This window comes from Astatotilapia calliptera, chromosome 19, assembly GCF_900246225.1.
Source record: "Astatotilapia calliptera chromosome 19, fAstCal1.2, whole genome shotgun sequence".
NCBI lineage: Eukaryota > Metazoa > Chordata > Actinopteri > Cichliformes > Cichlidae > Astatotilapia > Astatotilapia calliptera.
Genome location: NC_039320.1, coordinates 19660637 through 19682667, shown reverse-complemented (window position 1 = coordinate 19682667; position 22031 = coordinate 19660637). Strand labels below are relative to the sequence as shown.

The following is a 22031-nucleotide window of genomic DNA, read 5'->3' as shown; positions in this document are numbered from 1 at the left end:
GCAATTCGATTTTTTTAATTTTTTTTCTAACAAAGTTGGAATGGTGGAGCTGATTCAGTAGTCATATTAGTACTAAGACATCAAATTGGAGGTTTTGACTTGATAAGAAAATTATTGTATAAATAATTAAAACAGTTTCCCTGGCTTCCTTTTCTCAAGGCCAACTATGAGCATCTCATGTCACAACTCGAGGAGACAAAAACTGAGCACGAAACTGCATCGACGCTGTTGAGTCAAAGGACTACAGAGCTCGATACAGTTTTAAAGGAGCTTGAAACGACATGTGTGCAGATTTTAAGTGTCCAAACGGAGGTGGAGAGGCTGGAGAAGGAGCTGCAGCAGAGCCTCGATAGTCTGCACTGTGCTGAAAAAGAGAAGCATGAGCTAGAGTCTCAGATCTCCTGTCTGAGAGAGAAACTGACTTGTTCGGAGGAGGATCGGGCTCAGGCTGTGAAGGAAAGGGATGAGCACAGCAGAAGAGAAGAAGAGATGGATGAACAGATCAAAAAAATGGAACAAGTGCTAGAGGAGGAACTCGAACAGTTTGAGAAGCTGCTAAAAGCCAAGGATGTCGAGGTGAGAGATTACGTAACGCCATGCTTTAAATGCAAGGTAGTTTGAAATGCTAATGTGCAGTGATTTAACCTATAAAGTTATATTCACAGTTGGCTGAAGTGAAGGAAAAATGGGAGGAGGAGAGGATGGAGAAGGACAAAGAGATTTTTGATGCAAGACATCTGTTGGAGGAGCAAATGAAGGAGAAAGTAGACGAGGTGAAGGCTCTCCTGGAGAAGCAGGCACAGGCTGTGGAGGAGGCTACAGAAAAGCTGAAGGCATCTCATCAGCAGGAGATAAAAGATCTGATGGAGAAACATCAGCAGGAGGTGCGATTCATCAATTGCTGTAGGATTTGTAATAGAGTCAGATTAAATGTTAATTTTAGTAGCAAGCAATAATAAATATAATCTGCATGACTCTTTAGATTTCTGACTTGAATACTCGCCTGGAGACAGAGCTGCTGAAGCAGCGGGCCAGTATGGAGGAAGAACAGAAACAACAGATCAGTCTAATCAAACAGGTATCAGAGCAATTCACTCCTTCACTGCTGTGAGGACTCCATTCACCAAGAGCGCCATTTTAGCTTTTTCTGGCTCTTCTTTCGTGACAGGTAACTGAACGTGAGCACGAGCGGATGATCTCAGAGCTCAGTGCCAAACACAATGAGTTTGTCAGTCAGCTGAAGACAGAGGTTTCTTTGGAGCTGAGAGAGAGCATGGAGGCTGCTCACCAGGCTGAACTGCAGCAGGTTCAGGTATATTATATGCAGACGCACAAGCCAAAACATTATTCATTCAGTCAGCCTCTTCTTTTTTTTTATTTTTTTTTTTTAAATATTCCAAAGTCAGTGAAATATATTATTGTCCTCTTAAATACTGACTTAGATTCATCATTTCATTATGCTTTTATTCCTCTAGGCTCAAAAGGCCATTGAGCTTGAATCCTTGCGTCTGAGCCTGACCACAGTCCACAAGTCTAATCTTGAGCGCTCTCAAGAAAACGTGGAACAGGAGCAGACGTCTGCCCTCATCAAGGTCCAGGCCTCTATGCAGGAGAAATTTGACCAGGAAATTGCACTCCTGCAGGCTCGCCATCAGTCAGAGGTGGACCAGATCAAGAGGAAGAACCAGGAGCAGCAGGAGAGGCTGCTTGAGCTGCACCAACAAGACATGGGTGATTACACACAAGATCATCTCAGCTGCTCAATGATCTTCATTCTTTAGCTGTCTTTGTTTGAGTCGTCCGGTTTCTAAAGAATCGTTTCTCGTGTGTTTAGAAGAGATGAAGGAGCAGTGGGAGACTCGTGTTGCTCAGGAAAGGGCTTCAATGGATGAAAAGCAGGCCAAAGAAATACAGGTGAAATTTCATTATAAAAAGCAGCTTTTGTATAAAAATATAATTCAAAAAACTGCTGTGGCTTTTAAAAACATGCACTGTCTTGTCATTGTGTGTATTATTCTATTTCACTCCATTTTGGTTTTATTTTGTTTCAGGATCTAAGAGCACAGTGGGAGAAAGATGCTGAAGCCATGGAGGCAAACTTTCAAACGTCCCTTTTGGAGATCCAGAACAGCCTCAGTGCCACCCAGACTGAACTCACCAGCACCCAGGCCTCCCTCGCTGAAGCACAGGAAGCTGTGTCCCAGAAACAGTTAGAGGTACAGGAGACGCAAGCCAGTATAGAGGAGCTCCAAACCTCCAGTAAAGAACAGACACAGAAACTAGAGGAGCTGAAACGAGCCTTGGCTGAGAGAGATGCTGCTGTCTGTGAGTCCTTCCACAGTTCCCATATTCCTCAACAGTATACACTTTCATAAAGAGGCTGCACAGTCCTCTAAATCTATGATTTGAATTTGTGTATTACATTAATATATGCATAGTAATGATGAGTGAAGCCGACTCTGTTCTGGTTGTTGTTGTAAAAGGTTCCCTGGAGGAGGAAATTTCTTCTAATAAGACACTGCTGCAGGAGAAAGAGCAGCAAGTCCTCCACCTACAGGAGAAAGAGCAGCAACTGCAACAAGAGGTTAGTTTCTGGCATGTCCCAGGTCAGTTCCACAAAGTCTGGTAAAAATGTATCCAAGCACCAAAGGGGCATGCCCTGCAGTTTGAACTACTGGTCTACTGCAACCCTAAATATGCATTTTATCTGCAGCTTTCTAAGTCTTAAGTCACAGTAAAAAGGATAATCTTTTTTTTTTTTTCTTTCTTTTTTTTTCTCAGTGTGTAAAAATTCTGGATACTAACTTATTAATATAATAATTACTTCCTGAAACATATTGACATCTTAAAAACCTGTTGGGTCATTTTTTTTTTTCTTTTTTAATTTCATAAAAACATTTTTCCAAACTTTTCCACCCAGGTTTCACAGCTACAGGAGGCGAAGAACTTGCTCAAACAGAGCTCGGATCAGGAAATCAGTCAGCTGTGGACTCAGCTGGAGAGCATGAGGACTAGTCGTCAGGAGTTGGGTGGTATGAATAAGCCTACCAGGCTAAAGCTTGGATTTTTTTTTCTTTCTTTTTTTCATACACTGGATTTCTTTACATTCTAACAAACATGATATATTATTAGCAATGCCTGTTCTTAGTGATTGAATGATATGTCTGTTTGTTGTTTTACAGAGCTTAAGGAGCAGCTGCTTGCACGCTCATCTCGGGTTGATGACATCGAACGCCTAAAGATGGAGTTTAATGAACAGAAACGAGAAATTAAAGAGCAAAATGAGGCCGAGCTAGAAAACCTGAGGAGGTACCATAGAATCACCTGAAAACACAAATTTTTTTTGATGCATTTATTCCTGAATATTAACATTTAGTGTAAACAGACATCTGAATTATGGGTTTCTTTAAATTGAGCTTAATTTCTCTACTCTATCATGTTTTACCCTCATCCTGCTTTTAGGTATTTTGAGAAGCGGTTACATGCAACAGAGGAGAGTCACAAAGAGGAAATTGCTCTGCTACAGCTGAAGCTGGTAGAAGGTGCCTTGGAGGACTCTCTGCTTAAAATGACTGATGATGGGTATTTCACTTTATCTGGATATAAAAATAAGATTCATGCTCTGCAGTTTTGCACAAATGTTTTTGTGAATATTCAAGTCTTTGGTCTGTGCTTCAGTGCTCTGTCTCAGTGTCAAGCTCAAGCGGATAAAGACGTTTTGTCTTATACCGTTCAGCTGGAGAAACAGCGGGTAAGAGATGCAGATGTTTAATGGGTGCTGCTGTCAGTTAAATTTTAAGTCGATACATATTAAGTGTAATTGATTGAGAGGCTGCTTTGTTTCCTGTGCCTCATCCAGGAAATGCTTGACAGTTTGACACTTCAGCTTGAGGCGAAACACACAATGGACCTTTCTAATCTGCGATCCTCTTTGACTCTTTGCTTTGAGGAAGAGGTGCAGAAGGTCAGACATCAATTTATATGTTCAGCCTTTTATTAAAGTGATATCATAGTAATATGTGACTGCTTGTTGTCACCAAGTGTTTTTGGTTAACTTGCTGCATGTTGTAACTTGTACATCAGGTGCGCGCAGACCTCACTGATCATTACTATAAAGAGCTGCAGGAGATGAAAACTCGTCATGCTCTGGACCTTGAGCAACTCAGAGCCAAACTTTCTGACAGACATCTGCAAGGTCCTTCACATACTTTTATTTTTATTCATTTATTTTCTGTGTGTGTTGCAAAATGAATCAACTTGAATATCTTTGTTGTAGAGCTCACCAGAGTCCATTTGGAGGCAGCAATACAAGTTGAGGTGAGAAGAAGGCTTAATAATATAGATAACAAAGAGATTACATTAATGAGATTACATTGTTTGGCCCAAAATCTGAATGTCTCTATTGTTATAATTAGGCTGAAGTGGAACACAGGATATGGTCTCACACTGAGGAGCTGCAAACAGCAACGACCATCATCTACACTCTGGAGAACAGAGTGGCTGCTCTCACCGAGCAGCATGATGCTGAGATCCAGAACATGCAGAAGGTATTTCTGTAATCATTCATACTCAAAACTATCCTACACAGTAAAAACAGAAAACTGAGCAGCAGGTGGTGTAGTTGCATGAAAATACTGATTTCATAATACAGTGACAAGCTTCGGTTTAGTAACAGCTATTTAATGTTCCTTCAATATAATGCAGATGAAACAAGAGTTTGCTGAGCAGCTTGCCCGTCTTGAGGAAGCTCTTGAACTAGAGAGGAGTCGAGCACAGGAGAATATGAACAAGCTGAAAGAAGAGCTGCAGGAGAAGTATGAATCTGAGATCTCTGTCCTGAGGTCACACCATGATGAGATGGCAACGGAGCAGGCACGGCTTGAAAAAGCGCTTCATGAGGAGAAGGAGAAATTGAAGTCTCTTCAGGATGCACTGGAAAATGATGAGAGTAAGAATCTCTAGGACTCGTGTAATTTTTATTTATAGAAAATGTTGGTGAATTGCATCTTCTAGCCAGATCTCATGTTTTGAAAACTGTATACAGAATCTACCTTTTGGTTCTCCATGAGTTTTTAATTTCTGCCTTCTAGGCCAACAGGTTCTGTTGTTGAAACAGAAAGTGGAGGCCAATGACGCAGAGCTGCAAAAGACCAAAGACTGCATGTCTGTAGAATTCAAAGAGCTGCTTCATGAGCAGGTTGAGATGCAGCTGTGCCAGGCCAGAGAGAGGTGAGCTCAAGAGTGTTGATTGAAGCTAAAGTTGTATAATCCAGAGTGTATTAAATAGGTAATCATATTGATTGTGTATGATTTTTTTTTTTTCTCAATTAATAATGATTATAATAAGTGAGAAATACCCTTTACAATGGTTTGAAGCTATATTTCAAGAAACTTTTTATTATATTGAGTATTTTTGGTCATAAAGGGAAAAATATAAACCTAGGGTTCTTCAGGAGCTGCCCAAAATTGTCACGTAATAAACTGAAAAATGTTTTTTTTTTTTTTTTTTACCTGGTTGTAGCTTTTTAATAAGCTGCCTAAGGCGCTACTTTTTGTAACCGCGCCAGTAATATAAATTGACCATTTGCACAGTACAACCAAGTGCTCCAGCGGTGCATGGTGGACTGATTTATTTATCTCCAGGCCACACATCACCAGCTGCTAATATCTCCTCCTTCCTAGCCTTGCTGCACTCAAGGGTGTTTCTGCTTCAAGTGATGCAACAAGTTTGTTTCCACCTTGAGCAGGAAGGGTTTTCTTGTTGTTTGTTGGATGTTGTTGAAATGACTCCCTTTTAGATACTAAACTGAATCTGAGGCTGACACATGACATGCCCAGGCTTGTCTCGGGTTATACAGGAGGGAACAAATGCATATGGTTGCTATAGCAATGATGTTGCAGCTGTATAGGTAAACTGTAATGAAATGGACACTCAAAAAAAATTACAATTTCTCTTGCTGTACTGCTGTGAGGGTCTGCACTGCAAACTCAGGCCACATGGTAGTAAATCAAAAACTGAAACATGGTATTGGAAATGTCTCAGTTACTCTTCAAACATGTTAGCTTCTTGGTTACTTTTTCATGTCTTTATTCAGGTTCCAAGAGGAAAAGGCAGCGGTAGAGCAGCGTTTAATCGAGAAATATGAAGTGTCTGTGGCAGAGCTGAAGGACAAATATGAAGCTGAGCTGGAACATGAGAGGGCAACGCTACTGAACACACACTCCAAAAAAATGGATGCACTCAATGCCAAACACAAAGCAGAGCTAGATTCACTCTGTGCCTCTCACAAAGATCAGCTTTCAGCTAAAACAGCAGAGCTTGAATGTAAGCATAATGCAGAGCGTGTTGCCTTGGAAGTATCCCTCAGTTCCAAACTAAAGGAAGACCTTGAATGTCTTGAAGAGACTAATCGTGCTAAGTTGGAGGCTTTGGAAGCTGAATTGACTCTTAAACACCAGGAGGAGAAAGATGAACTAGAAAAGAGGATGCTGAGTAACATGGATACGTTGGAGGCCACCTACCTGAAAGAAGTGCAAGTAAGGAGATGGAAGCCACAGACAGTTTCTCTGTTTGTTTGTGGATTTTAATATCTTTGTCCTTTACAATTGCAGACACTACGTGATGAAATGGCTCAGCTTGAGGAGAAACATCGCGAAGATCTGATTTTCCTGAATTCAGAACATAAGCAGGTAATAGAGCGTCATACTGCAGAGCAGCTGTCCATCAGGGAAGAACTGAGGAAAGAACTGGCTCATGTGCACATGGAGAAGTTTAAAGCCATGGCAGCCGAGCTCAGCCATGTTCACAAAGTGAGTAATGAAGAGTAGGGATCGTGCCCCCCCGTCAAATAAAAATACCAAAAGTTTCTTTTACCAAAACAATAACTTCATGTTTTATTTTTACAGTCTCAACTGGCTGCTCAAAAAGAAGCCTTGGATACTGAACACTGCAAAGCCCTGGAAGCACTCAAGAACCAGGTACATGCACAGTCATCATGATAACTACATCATGTTTGTTTTTCCACTGTCTCAAAGCCAAATAGCTGAGTACCATCTCATTATTAGGCTGGTTTAATGTCACAACAATAAGTATATAATTGCAGATTTCCTTTCATTTTTAACGCAAATATCTCTGAAAAAGATGTGTAACTATGGCAAACAGATGGTCTCTGCTTAAACATGATATAATGGGATTGTTGGCAGTTATTCATAACTTGAAGCCATTAAAACTTTATGAAACTGATTTGTTAAAATCCAAAATAAAAGCATTGGAGCAAAGTTTGTTTGGCTGGATAATCAAATTTGATTTGTTTTCATCTGATTAACTTAGTCTTGTGCATTAAGTACCAGGAGACTCTAAATCGGACTTGATTTGCATCGGTTTCTTTTGCAGGTTTTAGAGCTTGAGCAGCAACACAGCACTGCTCTGCAGGAGCTCTCGCAAACCTACACTGCTGAAAAAGAGCAACTAACCAAACAGCACCAAGTCCAGCTGCAGGTGTGTGCGTCACAGTCTGTCATAAATCCTCTTGCTTTTTTTTTTTTTTTTTTTTTTTTTAAACCACGTGAACTAACATCCCGTTCTCTAAATTGCGGGTTGTTTTAACGGTGACCTGTTGGTTCTTGTCTCAGTGGCTCTAAAAGCCCATTAGTGAATGGACTACACTCAATTATTGTTGATCCTTCATAATGGTCTATTAGAGGCACAGAGTATTTATTTGGATTTTGTTTTCTCCGAAGCACTAAAAATTTGACCTTCTGACTAACTGAGTACTGCGGTATTAAATAAATACATGTGTCTGCTGTAGGAGCTGAAGGGAGTCTCTGCACGGGAACTAGAGGCATGTCGCAGGGAGCTTGAAGAGTCGTCGTCAAGGCAAAGACAGCACTTCCTAGAAGAGGTGGAGCTCCTCAAAGTCCAATCAGAAGAGCGGCTGCAGGACAGGATTAATCAACTGAAGGTAAGAGGAGGGGGGAAAAAGAAAAAAACTCCTTGGGATAGATGAAACAGTTAGGATTAGAAGTATCCTTTCAATTAAGATCTTTATTAATGCTGAACACCTTTGAGGTAGCCATGTTTCTCCATATAAGCAGTTTCTGTGAAAATACATTGATGTTCCCTATATTTGTTTCTTTATTTAACTCGTTTCAAACATTTATTATGGAATAGCTCCGGATTATTTGGAGCGCGTGTGTGATGCCATTGGCCTCTCTAAGCTTTAGCTGCACCAGTTCATTCCCAGGGATTTTTTTTTTTTTTTTTTCTGTTGGACTCTATCCCACTGAGGCCTCATCCAAACCCAGTTTTCTCATAATCCCTCCATCATATATGTACAAGTGTTTGTGTCCGTCTGTTCTCTGAATGTGTGTGCTGATGGGTCGTGCATGTGTTCGTGTTGCTGCCATCTGAACAGTGGCTAAATGGGATGGATCTAAGCTTTTTATCCCCTGATGCAGAAGGTTTTAAGGCTGAAGTTGTTTTGTTTTTTTTTCCCCTTCCCCCCTCCAGACTTTTAGCATTTTACCATCTGAAATGTGCAAGCCAGTTGTCAGCTATAAGCCAGTCAGTCCAAAGATCTGTGGAATGAATGAACCTACTGTGTACTTCAGCTGTTGCTCTGCGTTTTTGAATTAATCTATACACATCACTGTTTTCTTTGAAGACGGAATTTGAAGAGCAGAAGGAGGCGGAGCTTGAAAACCTGAGGCGGAGCTTCACGTCTGAACAAGAGGAAAAAGAGCAGAGCTACACAGAGAAAATGAGTCAACTCAATGCCCAGCTGCAGCAACTAGATGCTGTGGTGGCCCAGGTACCAGTCATGCATATATGCATATAAATATATCTATGAAGTCTTAACTTGGATAGGTTGACAATGGCTGTTTTACTTAAGGGGGGGGGAAGGCAAGACTAACTGGGCGAAGTGGACAGAAAAAATGTTGTATTTTTACTGAAGGACTGGAAAAGGTCCACAAGAGGACTGAGGAGATGCAATGATTTGGAAACTAAAGCAAAGAGTGAGGGATGGTTATACAGACTGTGGATCTGTGGGTTAGTTTCCTTATTCGCCATATATCAGATGGTATCCTGTGGAAGATGAACATATTAATGAATAAAATCACCAATCTGGTGTTTTGTTTTTGTTTGCTTTTCAGATTAAGGTTAAAAGCATTAGTCGAATAATCGATTAGTAGATCAACAGAAGAACAGTTTTACTGCATTTGCTTTGGCTTTTTTGTTTCTGTTTTTTTTTTGTTTTTTTTTTTTTTTTGATTGGTCTTGGTTATCTTCTAGGGTTGTAACAAGGAAGTTGCAATATTACCTGCATTAATATTTCCTAAAACCTGCAGTCCCGTTCTTGGATTTCACAAACTGATCGGTCTTATGACTGATTGGTGTTTGCATATATTTGTTTCCATGGCACCTGTCTAGCTTGACTCTTTGTAGTGAGATACTAACAGACGGCCACACTTGTGTCCCCCACGAGGTTAAAAAGGAGCGCTTAAGAGAGGTTGGGAGGGGGCTGTTGTCATGGCTACAGCATTGTTTTGGTGAGGCAGGTGACTGCATGAGATGCATTTGTGGGAGGGAGCGGAGGGGAAAAGGGAGGGAAAACATGGTGAAAGCTGAGGGAGAGATCAGAGAGGCTGAGGAAGGAAGGGTAAGGACGCTTACAACAGATATGCAAGAAAACTCTTCCAGCTTTTGAGTGTTTGATGCCCTGAAGTTGGATTTTGTCACCGTACTGGGTTGGTACTTAACATCAGACACCTTTGATATTATATACTTTAAAATGAGGAGTATTTTTCTCTTCAGCCTTGTAAATGTCTTCTGTGTTATGCTTTTGGATCTGGATGTTTTTGTGGTTTTCCCATTTCCCTTGTTAAGACCCAGAGGCTTTAATCAGAGACTTGGATGGTGCAGAACCAGTGTTTCAGTCTTTTTATTATGTTTTGGGTTTAGAGGTCCTGCCATGCCCTTTTTTTATTTATTTTATTTTTTTTTTTCTCAGTCTGTTACTTCTGTCCTCTCTGGGTTTCAGCTGCACACAGGTTTTAAACAAGCCATGGCATAGGTGAGAAACTAAAGGTTGGTCACAAATGTAAGGAGAATTAACAAGATATCTTTGTTCGTTTTAACAGCTGCGGGCAGAGGTCGGGTGCCTGCAGGGAGAGTTGGAAGGAAAACGTGCAGAAATGGAGACCATGGACACGCTCCTTCAACGAAGGGAGCGAGAGACACAGGAGGGAGGGAACCTTCTTAAGATGCTCACTGATGACTTGCAGACGGCTAAAGAGGAAAGGTGTGCATGTAGTTGTGTAGTTAATATTTATTATAATCATATCTTAAGCAGCAGCTCTGAGCTTTCGCAAATCCTGAATGTTCTCATTTCTGTGTACCTGTTAACCCAGATGCAAATTGCACCGTACAAATGAGAAGCTGAGGCAGGTGCTGATCGAGATGCTCCGTGGCATCGTGGCAACAGAAGAACTGATTGGACAAAAGATCAGTGCCCGAGCCAAAACGTCCGAGCAGGCGACTCGCCAAAGGAGCTCAAGCGTGAACAAAGAGGCACAAGAATCAGGTCTGACTGATGTATTCTATAATTTTACAATGAATGCTAGGATTTTTTTTGTTTGTTGGGGATTAACTGAAAATTGTTTTATTTCTAAATGAACCAAGGATGACTCTTAGTGTAATTCATGTGAGAATTGGTTAAAAACACTTAATTTGCTCTTTTGTAGGTATTTCAGTTGCAGACTTGTCTTCAGAGGAATTGGAGCTCACTCAGCTGCTCTGTGAGAGTCTCCTGGTTTCAGATGGTGAGATCAATCCTGGTGGAGAAGAAGCAGCTCTAAGTGCTTGCAGCAGACTTCGACATACAGTGGACACACTGCTAGAGCTGCTCAACCAAGCCAATACGCAGGTAAAGGAAGTAGAGATGCTCTTCATTCCACATAGGGTTTTTTTTTTTTTGTTGTTTTTTTTTTCCTGTTTTACAGCCTTGCAAGGTGTCTGATCATTTTATGCTGGTCATTTCTCCAGCTGGAGCAGACTCACAGTGTTCATCTTTCTCTGGAGGAAAAGTTTTCTCAAGGCAGAGAAGACTCTGCACAACTCCTTGAACAGCACAAGCGTCTAATGGAGCAGCTTGATCAGGAGGCCAAGCTTAAAAGTCAGCTTCAGGTGGAGCTTCACAAAGCAGAAGGTGAGCACTATGTCTTTGTTTGGCATACTGCTGCTGTCTTCTGATTATGCTGCACATTTAGCACTTGCACCACAGTTTAACAGCTCTGCCGTTTGTAACGCTCAGTCGTGTTTGAGGTCGTTCCCTTTTTAAATAAACTTGTACCATTTGCATGATTTCTTCAGGTCTTCTTGAAGGCTACATGGCTGAAAAAGCAGCCCTAGAGGAGTCTCTACAGCAGAAGGAGACTCAAGAGGAGAGGCTTGTGGAGGAGCTAGAGGACCTGAAGGTGAAGCTACACCAGATGGAGGGTCTTACCGCAGAGCTGGACACTCTCAGAGTGAAGCATCATGAGCTGACTGAGGAGCATGCCATCCTCCTGCGACACAAGGAGCATCTCTCTGCTGGACTTGGGGAGAGAGAGAAAGGTTAGTGGAGGGGAGTACAAAAACATGAAATCATTTGTCTGCATAAAATGCTACATGACCTCTTTAGCGAGTTTGACTGTGCGCTTATATAATGTCTGTGCTCAGACGTGTCTTCTCTCCGTAGGCCATTGGCTCAATTTAGATCCTGACGCAGGTTTGTGGGTCAGAGTGGAGTATTAGTGTGTGAGAAGGGAGTGGGGATGAATATGCAGTATATTTGCAGTGCTGTGAGGTTGCTTTTTGTAATATTGCAATTACCAATAGCGTGTGGCAAAGCATCTTGGAGTGCTGTCATTTGCTGTTCTATTTCTTAAGGCAGATTATGCTGAATTGTCAGTATTTAACCTCACTCATATTCTGCCTCTGCTTTTTTTTTTTTTTTTTAATTCATCTGAATTTAACTGAATGAAAACAATTTTACTGACTTTAATTCCTCTTTTTATTTTTCAAGCTTTGTTGGCAGAGACTGATCGTTTGTCCCAAGATAGGCTGGACTTGCAGCGGCAGGCAGAGAAGGACCACCGCTCTCTGTCCCTTCGTCTCCGGACTCTGGAGAGGGAGCTCGAGGAGCAGGAAACCAGAGGCCTGGAGACGGAGCTGCACCACAAGACCCACACTGAAGACCTCAACCAGCGTGTCCAAGCACTGGAGAAGCAGCTTAAACATGACAGGCAGTTTATCGAGGTGAGGCTTGACAAATTAAACTGGTGTGTAATCTTTGGGTTTGTTTGCATTTGGATATCATGGATTCTTTCTTGATTGTTTTTCCAAGGTTATTAAAGTGTCATAGACTATTTTCCAAGTTGGTGCTTAATGCAGCGGACAGGCTTTCACTGAATTTGTTGCCTTCCATAATAGGAGCAGGCTGTGGAACGTGAACACGAGCGGGATGAGTTCCAGCAGGAGATCCGCAGGCTTGAGGCCCAGCTCAGACAGACTCCTAGTGTGGATAATAAAGGATACCAGGTGAGGCACTTAACTGTGTGTGTCTGTAAATATTACAGCTTTTCTCAGCCTGTGATTTGGTCACAAAGTATTTCTTAAACTCAAAACAGAAGTACCTTAACAGCAGCTTTTGTTCTTCTTTTCTTTTTCCTTCAAACATTGTCTTATCAGATCTACTGCTATCCTGTAATTCAGCCTAAATTTCAAATTCATTACCACAGGCATAGTCTCAGTTAAAACTCTCGTGTTTGGATCAATGGCTTTGTTGGCTTCAACAACAATGTCTTTTTTTGTGTGCAATGTTTTGTGATTTAAACACAGGTTAAAGTATTTCAATGCTCTGATTTATATCTACCCATAAATACTGAAGCACGATGTATTTAACCAGAATTTGTTAAACAAAATGTTTCTGTTTCTAGTGTGTCGCAGTTGTAGTGTTTGTTTGGTGTGATTACTGTTTGCAAGTCAGCTGTGGAGTACATAGTGTTACTGGTGTTGAAGTGATGAATGTGGTGTTTGCCAATGAGCCTGACTATTACCATGTGTTTATCCCTGTGCTGAATGGATTGCTGTAGTTTGAGGACTTGGTTCTGCAGGTATGAAATCTAACTGTAGCATGCTTGTCTTAGCTCTCTGTCGTGCATGGTGTCTGTGTGTGGTTTGCATCATCTTTTTTGTAGTGCTTATGTACTGGTTATAGGTTCTGCATTCATTAGTATTCAGTAGTCCATTTGCTAATATTCATTTGCATCTTTTTCATACGTCATCTGTCTTTCATCTTCATGTTGCTGCTCTCTGAAATGGCTTAAATTCAGTGTCCCAACCAGTGGCTGCAGATCTGGATTGGCTGTGTTTATGTTTTTTGTTTTTTTTTGTTTTTTTTAAAGCATCTTATCATGTAAGCGTTTTGTTCTTTGGCTTGTTTGTTTTTGTTTGTTTTAAATTTGCAGTTTTCCATCTTAAAACCCTGAAACTGAATCAATCTTTCTGCCTCTGCAGGTTGAGAGCTTGCAAGGTGTTATCAAAGATAAGACCGAGGACTATTCTTCTTTGCTTGGAACCTGTCAGCAAGCCCAGTGCGATCTTGCAGAACGCAATGAGGAGATAGACAAGCTGGCCGGTCGAATCAGAGAGTTGGAGCAAGCGCTGCTCAACAGTGTAGAGAGTAACAGATGCGTCGGTCAACTGGAACAAGAACTTCAAAAAGCGAAGCTGAGAGAGCAGGAGCTTACACAAGTAAGGGCAAAGTGCACACTTTGAGTTCAGGTGAAGTGTTGGTGTGCATCCTCCCTCAAGAGTTAGCTGATGTTCTCGCTCTCTTTGTCAGGATAAACAGGCACTAGAGCAGCAGCAGCTGTCCAGCAGGCTTCAGATCTCAGCCCTGCAGTCCAAATTGGATGAGACGAGACACTGTTACCATGACAACATGCGTGACCCCACCCAGGAGCTTAAGGATGCCCTAGACACTGCTCAACAGAGTCTACAGAGCAAAGAGCAGGAGGTCTGTTAGGTTTTATGTAACGCTAGTTTTTAGTAGCTAAGAAGATTTGAGCAGATGTGTGGTGGCGGTTGTTGTTTGACACGTTTTGCTGTGCTGCCACCTTTTGGTTGGAAAAATGTTTGTGATGTCTTAGTCAATCTTTTAAAGCCATAAGTCTGATTAGTTATCAGCAAATGCAGAACTTGAAAATTGTATTTTGGTTTTGATTTAAATAGTTACGTTGCATTTCTTAGGTTGAGGTTCTGCTTGGCCAGCTGGAGACCGTGCAGAGAGACTTGAATATAAAGGAAGCTGAAGTAAAACACCTCACACTACAGCTGGAGCTGCTGACTAATTCCAATGCAGCACATGTTAATGAGCTCCAAGAGCAAATTACTGCCCTGAAGGTAAGAAGTGGGATGTGTTTCTCAGATGACTAAACAATGTAACTGACCTAAAATATGTTACACTATACAGTTCAATACAATTCAATAAGTTGCGTTGGTCCAACATTTGTACTTTCATGTAAAACCATGACTGCAGCAAAGAATACTTGTGCCATAATTATATTGTCATCTCAGCTTTTGAAGACTTGGTTTTTTTTGTGAGTCTCCTCCCTTCCTGCGGTTACTTTACTGTAGCCTTAGCTTACTTGCACACTTCATGGCTGATAAAAGTAAGATGATTACTTGTTGCATTTACTTTTCTGTTGCTACATCAACTTCTATCAAGCCTGCTACGTCAGACTGCTACACCCAAACAAAGCCTGACTGAAATTTTTTTTTAAATTATTATTATTTTTTTTAAATGTGACTGAGTGAAGCAGTGCAGATGGGAAGACTGTTTTATCTGCTGCTCTGAGCTAGCCCTGTACCGTGAATCACAGGTTTTTACAGTTTAAAACGCATCGATAACATTTTTTTTATTTTTTTAAATATCAGTTTTTCTGGTTTTGCAGCAGATTTATTTTTTCTCTATTTAATATTTCCTCAGTTACACTCATTATGGTTACTTGAAAAACAGTTGAATCTGAGGATAACTGATAATGCACCACCAATTCCAGGAAAATGTGTCTGCCCTGACGATACTTAAGGAGGAAAAGGAGCAACTTTGCAAAGAAGATGAAATGGATGAAGAGACGCTCCCTTCAGCACTTCTTCAGGAGAAAAACCACGAGATCGACCACCTCAACAGTGAACTCCAAAGACTGGAACAGGAACTTGAGAATACCAGCGATAACAAGGTCAGTGTAAACGCTAACTAAATATTTGAGTGCACATACCTGGTGAGGCCATGATTTATTTTTAATGGAATCGTTTTGATTGTTTTTTTTTTTATAAAAGGTTCTGGAAGCTGAGCTTGAAGATCTGCGCTCACAGGTGGAACATCTTAAATCTGAAATCACAAGAGTGCGCCAAGACAAACAGGAAGAAGAGGAGCGCCTTCACGAGGTAATCAGTACGCTGCAAGCAGAACTCGCCACCCTGGGACCCAACCTGCATGAAGTCAGTGACTCTCAGGACGGTGACAGCATCAATCCTTCACCCGCCCCCAGCCCCGAACCTCAAAACGATACCATCCAAGAACAAGAGAAGAAAGCGGGGCCGAACAGCCTAAAGCATGAACTCAGCCTGACTCATTCTACCGCCTCCCAATCTCTTCGTTCTCGTATCAAGGCCCTTCAGAGTCAACTCGAGACTGCAGTGGCAGAGAAAGAGGGACTGGAACGATTACTGCTCACCCAGGAGGAAGAGTACAGAGGGCACGGGGAAGAATTTGGAAAGAGGCTAAAAGCTGAGAGAGAAAAGTCAGATGAAATCCAAAGTCTCCTCTCCCTGAAGGAAACTGAGCTGGAAGAGGTCACAGCCCAGCTAGAAGAGGAGAGGGAGAAGAGGAAGCTATCAGAGGAGGAGCGGAACGGCTGGAAAGTTCAAGCAGAAGAGGCGGGTACCCTGCAGGAGGAAAAAGCCCGCCTCAGCTCTCAGGTTTTGGAACTCCAGACTAATGAAGAGGAGAGGGTGCGAGAGATCAAAACTCTAAAAACAAAGGAGACGGAGATGGAAATGGAAATGGGCATCCTCAGAGAAAGCAGTCTCACTCTTGAGAGACAAGTCCAGGAGCTACGAGCAGAGGTGGTCGATATGGAGGAACAGGTGGCTCAGGAAAGGGCAAGAATTAAAACCCTGGAGACTGTGAAGGGGGAGCTTTCTGCTGAACGTGAGGCACTGAGGAGGAGAGAGGGCCAGCTCCAAGAGGAAATTGAAAAGCTACAACAGGAAGTGACTTCACTGAGAGCCCTCATCCAGGACCTAACAGTTAAGCTAAACGAAAACGAAACCAGTCAAGAAGAGGCTCAAAAGGAAGTGCTGGTAGGTGTTGGTTTAGTTTTAAAGAACAAACCTTATTATTGGCTCATTCACTTTGAACACAGCTATCTGTCATCAGTGATGGTCTAATTTGCGGATACGTCGGCCATATTTCTGTCTCCCATAAACCTTTACTGTCTTTGTGTGTATGTACAATTGGAAGGTTGGTGGTTCGATCCCTGGCTGCTCTAGTCTGACACATTCATTGGAGTATGAACATGTGTGACTGTTGGATTAAAAGCATTTCAGCATAGGAAAAAAGTGCTTGTATGAATGGGTGAATGAGACACGTTTGTATAAACCGCTTTGAGTGCTGCAGGAGAGTAGAAAAGTGCTATACAAGAATCGCTCAATTTATCATTCAATCTGTAATAACCATATAATATTAAAATGTTTTAACTGTTTGAGTATTTCATTAAACAGAGCAGTAAAACATGCTCTAATCTTCAGTTTTTAAAATTGTAATAGTTTCACTGAACAAATCTGTTTATTGTCACTCAAAAGAGTTATTTTTCAAAAATGTCAGTTGTCCAGCAACCTCTTTAAAATTAAACAAGCCTCAGTACGAAACAGGAAATATTTTGCTGCTGCTTTTCTTTTTCTTTCCCCTCCGAAGCATACAGCTGTGCCGCAAGACCACATCTGGTTATAATTAGGGGCGTTGCTGTTGTGACGTGGCGCAGCACTGAGAGATAGCAAAATCTTGACCCGCACAGAGGAAGTGACATTAAAAAGAGGAAGCAGGAAGAAAATCTTTGGTAGCACTGGCTTTTAAAGCTGTGTTGCACTTTATTTTTCGTGTTTTGTTCTAACTTGGCAGGATGTGGTAAGAAAAGAGAGCATGACTTATTTAATGCACTGGTTACTTTGTAGCATGTCTCTGCATTTTATCGGAGCTTGTTGTTTTTGTTTTTTACTAGTTCACAGCTGCTTTTGGCAAATTTCTCTCTTCATGTTACATTGATGTAGTTGTTTGTAATGCGAGTGAAAGATTACAGCTTATGCAACAGATGCATACACTGACTATACTCAGTAAAATGCTGTTATATTTGAAAGTGTTTAAATCTGGTTATATAAGGTTTGTGTATGTTTTCTTTTTTTGGGGGGGGCTAAAGGAAAAGGGGTGTGATATGACACTTAATGTTTCTGTGGATGTCTTTCTTCCACTTCAGACCCATGCTGAGGAGACCTTGGCTAAAGCAGACACTGCCTTGAGACAAAAGGAGGTTGAGCTGTCCAAGCTCAAGGAAGAACATCAGGCTCTGAGGACAGAGCTGACTGCACTGAGACAGGGTCTGAGTACCAGTACAGAAAGGGCTGAAAAACTGCATGAGGAAGTTCAGGTGGGAATCGGAGTGGACCACACATTATCAGATAAGATGTATAGTGGTTTTAATGTGGTGGTCTGAGTGCTTGAAGCTTGACTGCTGCGTTTTAATGTCACAATTTCTCTGGCAGACCAAAGATCGTGCTCTCATTGACCTTGAAGCGGACAACCAACAACTGAAGGCAGAACTTCAAAGCGTTCAGGAGGACTTGGCTGCACAGGAGGAGGAATTGGCCTATCAGCAGAGAGAGCTGCAGCAGCTCCGACAGCAGGGCCAACAGGACACACTTCAGGGATACCCACATAAGGGTGAGCACTAAATAAGTCTTTGCACTGATTGTGTGAGGGTAAATATTGATTTATGATTATGTGCAAGCCTATAAAAAGCAATGACAATGGAAATCTATTTGACCTAGCCTTTTATGTTTACAAGGAACAGTGGAATTTGGGTTTTAAAATAAGAAATGCAAACTTTGTTTAAAACATGATTTATAGAGCCCCCTGAACATTTTAACAGAAACATGTTCTCATACTGATCTTTTTTTCTTTTCTTTCGCTGTCAGATATTTCTGTCGGAGCTTTCGAGGACATTGTGTCTCACCACGAAGACTCTCTGAGCTCTCCGGAGGTTTTAAGAAGACTCGAGTGCTCTGAGGACCGAATCCTTGAACGTTTCCACACCTCTGAGCTCAGTGGCTTGAATAACACAGGCCTGGACCTCCCCCAGGTCAAACCCTCTCCCAGGGTTGTAATGGAGCCTCCTTCACACTCCAGGACGATCACCCCAGACCCAGCTACACAGAGTTCCCACTCGCCACGCTCTGTGTCAGTGTCTGAGAACTACTCCATCCTCGATTCACTGGATGCCGATAAAGTATGTAGTTCGAGCTCAGATATGTAAACCATGTGTTCATTTCTTTTGGTTTCAGTTCTCACTCAGATTATTATGTTTTCTTGTTCACAGGTACGTGAATTGGAAGGACTTGACCTAACGACTCCTTCCTCACCACTTGGCTCCACCTCTTCCTTGTCGGCACCTGAATGGGCCAGTGACGGATATGGCAGCAGTGAGTATTTCCACACCTGTGACTTGTGAGGATTTTGAGTCACTTTTATATCTGGATATTCTGCATAAAGGCAGCTGAACGTCGCTGTTCTCCTCTTATTCAGATGTGAGTTCAGAACTGGGTGCTAGGCTGAGACTGGAGTTGGAGCAGACTGAGAGACTGGATGCTCAGTTTATTGAGTACCTCCGCTGTAGAGGAGTTGACCCCACCGCTAACACGGACAGTGCTGCGGGCAGTATGAGCTACAGTGATGATCTGTTGTCACCTGAGCTTCAGGTAGGCTTCACACACATTTGATAAACATGTTAAACTATCAAAAAGCCAGATTTTTCTTCACTTCACTTTCTTCACGCAGGGACTGTTGAAGAAAGTTTATCAAGAAAGCTGCAGAATTCTGACCTTGTCTCAGCGTCGTGTCAATCCATCAGCACAGTCTCATGTGTTGGACTTAAAAGCCTGCTCACTGAGTCTGTCGCAGCATCATGCTGAAGATGGCTCTGCTGTACTGCACCACCAAGATAAATCATCTAATCCTCCCATGAGCTGGCAGCAGGAGAAGAGGGCATTGCAGGAGACTGTGATTGCACTCAGAGAGCTGCTCTGTCGAATGGCACAAAGACACTCCCAAGTGAGTTTCAAGCGCTGGTTCAAAATTTCTTCTATTTAAAGGATAATTTGTTTTAAATCGGTTATTGGCATGAAGATATTATTTTTCATTCAGGTGTAAGATGAGTTTAACTTAACATGGTGCATTAACTTACCTTGTATCTGTATAAATCTTTTTTTTTTTTTTTTTTTTCACCATCTTTCTCAGACTGATGACAGAGTTGACAGTAACTGGCACAGAGATCAATTGCAGACTGAACGACGGGATGAATCCCAACTGAGGGCAGAGCTGGAGGAGAGCCAGAAACAACTCAAATGTGCACATGACGCTCAGCAAGAGCAGAAGAACAAAACGATGTCGCTCAGGTATGTATTACCTGCTCAGAATACAGGCACTTAAACAGGCCTCCCCTGTGAATCAGCATTTTGCAAATCAGATGGGTTTCAACTTCATTGTTGAGGCATGTTAAAGGGCCCCTTTCCTAAACTTTTTTTTTTTTTTTAATGTTTTAGTCTAAATGTAACTATGGTAAAGTTGGAAATGACCAATTTTCTTCAGGCTGACGATAGAAGAGGCTGAGGAAGCTTTGAGGAGAGAGCAGGCCAGAGTGTGTGAGCTTCAACAAGAACTGGAGCAGGAGAGGGCTCTAAGTCTGCGTAAAGGAAGGGAGGAGGAGGAAAGAGAGGTAAGAGAGCACTAAAAATGGACACTACTAAAATTTTCTATTCGTACAGAAAACTTCAGTTCGCTACATTTGTAACATCGCTACCCAATGTTTGTGTTTTTATGCAATGTACTCTGTCTAGAATGTACAGGTGTCTTCTGAGAAGCTGAGGTCAGAGGTCATGTCTCTAAAGGGGCAGGTGGAGCAGGAAAGGGTGGCCTGTAGCAACCTGAGACAAGAACTTCAGATTGAACAGTCCCGCTGTTTGCTGCTAGAGAAACGCCTGGAGGACACTCAGAAGGAGCTAGAAGATGAACGCAAACGTTCTTCCCAGCAACAAGAGCTCAGCTTGCAAGAAAAGACTCGTCAGGAGCTCCTGCTGACTGAAGCAGAAACTCGCTTGACTGAAATTCACTCGAAGCTTGCAGATTCTCACAGGAAGCTTGATGAAGAGCAAGACCGCTGCTCCAGGCAGGTGGATGAGCTCAGCCGTAGACATGATGCCGACGCTGCAAGAGACAGGAAGTTCATCTCGGACTTGCGCTCCCAGCTAGAGCAAGAGCGAAGGCAAGGGGAGGAGTTGGCAGCTGTGGCGGACAGACTGAGGGCAGAATTACTACAGAGCAGGAGGCGATGGGAAGAAGAGGACAGAATGAGGAGGGAGGAGCTTCAGAAGGAGCAGGAAGCAGCCACCCGAAATCGTATCACAATTGAGACTCTGAAGGAGCAGAAACAGGAAGCAAACCAGGCTTTAGAGGTGGAGCGAGAGCAGTCCAGGCGCCAAGGGGTGGAACTCGCAGAGCTGAAGGAGAGACTCAGAGTGCTGAAGGACAAAGAGAGGGAGAGGGAGGAGCAGTGGGAAAGGGAAAAGAGGAAGGAGATGCAAGAGCAGATGGAAAGAGAGAGGCGACAGGAGAGGATCAACAGCAAACTGGTAAGATGCATCAGCCCAAATCTTCTCTAGTGTACTCACTGCCTATGCAAATCCATACAGACACATCATTGTGAACATTTCTGACTTTAGTGTGAGTTGGAGTTGTTGAGGCAGCAGGACCAGCAGCGTATGCAGGAGCTGCAGCGCACTCTGGCAGAGCTGGAAAGAGACGAGAGAGAGATGGCTGCTCAGCGCCTGTCTGGACAAACAGCGGGACAACAACGCGAAGCTGAACCTTTCCAGCACCCCCACACCAACCTCCATACTGATGGTGGCCAGGCAGGAGTGTTAAAGCAGCACCAGCAGGTATTCAAGTGCTTTAATCCCTATGAGGAATCCAAACTATTGTGACAAAGTTTTTCATTAGGATTACATTTTAGCACATGTAATCATTGCTAAATGAACTTTTTCTCACCTTAGACGCCGTCCAAGTCGTCTTCCAACCTGTTGGAGACGTTACTGAAGGAGAACTCTGAGTTGACAGAGCGTGTGACATCACTGAGCCAGGAGAGGGCCACTCTCAAACACAAACTCACCTGCCTGGAGCGACAACTGCGCCGCACAGAGAATGAGCTCGCCAAGGTCACCGCGGAAACCGAAAATAGGCCTGTCTACGACATATCCAGCCAGAGCAAGGTCAGTAGGCAGCACATCAGGATAAATTAGGGGTGTAATAACCATTTTTGCAACAGCTTTTCAAGAACAGATATTGACTCCAAAGGACCTAATTGCCATTTCTGGCTTCGCTGTACGCTGTTGGTTGTATAGGGATGAAATGTTGACAGCGTTTGCTTGATTTGCAGCTTCAGCGTTACTATGAGCGCTACCTGCGAGCTGAGAGCTTCAGGAAAGCTCTGGTGTACCAGAAGCGTTACTTGCTGCTGCTGATAGGAGGATTCCAGGAGTGTGAACAAGCCACGCTGTGTCTTATCGCTCACATGGGAGCTCGACCCTCACCCCCAGTCTCCTCCAAGCGTAGACCCCTCGGACGATTTAGGGCTGCAGTGCAAGTCATAATTGCGGTCTC

At 42.6% G+C, this 22031-nt stretch overlaps 1 protein-coding gene across 5 annotated transcripts in view; it reads left to right on the top strand.

Annotated features, from left to right (window-relative positions):
* pcnt (pericentrin) overlaps positions 1–22031 on the top strand; it is a 34460-nt gene that overhangs the window by 8439 nt on the left and 3990 nt on the right. For 3 of the 5 annotated variants that reach the window (XM_026151271.1, XM_026151272.1, XM_026151269.1), the window contains 49 exons: positions 160–576; positions 666–884; positions 983–1078; positions 1169–1312; positions 1476–1731; positions 1835–1914; positions 2052–2325; positions 2484–2584; positions 2921–3032; positions 3183–3309; positions 3463–3582; positions 3679–3751; positions 3860–3964; positions 4084–4195; positions 4277–4317; positions 4416–4547; positions 4705–4948; positions 5091–5229; positions 6096–6537; positions 6613–6810; positions 6907–6978; positions 7394–7498; positions 7809–7961; positions 8664–8810; positions 10141–10301; positions 10411–10583; positions 10744–10925; positions 11045–11207; positions 11372–11614; positions 12066–12298; positions 12473–12580; positions 13135–13155; positions 13559–13795; positions 13887–14060; positions 14294–14446; positions 15103–15282; positions 15383–16408; positions 17578–17748; positions 17864–18041; positions 18296–18606; positions 18697–18799; positions 18903–19075; positions 19155–19427; positions 19614–19771; positions 19965–20091; positions 20213–21004; positions 21095–21310; positions 21425–21640; positions 21808–22031. The exon at positions 21808–22031 is cut by the window's right edge and continues 3 nt beyond it. In XM_026151271.1, the coding sequence (XP_026007056.1) occupies positions 160–576; positions 666–884; positions 983–1078; positions 1169–1312; positions 1476–1731; positions 1835–1914; positions 2052–2325; positions 2484–2584; positions 2921–3032; positions 3183–3309; positions 3463–3582; positions 3679–3751; positions 3860–3964; positions 4084–4195; positions 4277–4317; positions 4416–4547; positions 4705–4948; positions 5091–5229; positions 6096–6537; positions 6613–6810; positions 6907–6978; positions 7394–7498; positions 7809–7961; positions 8664–8810; positions 10141–10301; positions 10411–10583; positions 10744–10925; positions 11045–11207; positions 11372–11614; positions 12066–12298; positions 12473–12580; positions 13135–13155; positions 13559–13795; positions 13887–14060; positions 14294–14446; positions 15103–15282; positions 15383–16408; positions 17578–17748; positions 17864–18041; positions 18296–18606; positions 18697–18799; positions 18903–19075; positions 19155–19427; positions 19614–19771; positions 19965–20091; positions 20213–21004; positions 21095–21310; positions 21425–21640; positions 21808–22031 (9905 nt within the window). The remainder of the gene's footprint in view (positions 1–159; positions 577–665; positions 885–982; positions 1079–1168; positions 1313–1475; positions 1732–1834; positions 1915–2051; positions 2326–2483; positions 2585–2920; positions 3033–3182; positions 3310–3462; positions 3583–3678; positions 3752–3859; positions 3965–4083; positions 4196–4276; positions 4318–4415; positions 4548–4704; positions 4949–5090; positions 5230–6095; positions 6538–6612; positions 6811–6906; positions 6979–7393; positions 7499–7808; positions 7962–8663; positions 8811–10140; positions 10302–10410; positions 10584–10743; positions 10926–11044; positions 11208–11371; positions 11615–12065; positions 12299–12472; positions 12581–13134; positions 13156–13558; positions 13796–13886; positions 14061–14293; positions 14447–15102; positions 15283–15382; positions 16409–17577; positions 17749–17863; positions 18042–18295; positions 18607–18696; positions 18800–18902; positions 19076–19154; positions 19428–19613; positions 19772–19964; positions 20092–20212; positions 21005–21094; positions 21311–21424; positions 21641–21807) is intronic. The other 2 variants (XM_026151273.1, XM_026151270.1) reach the window with 1 other exon arrangement.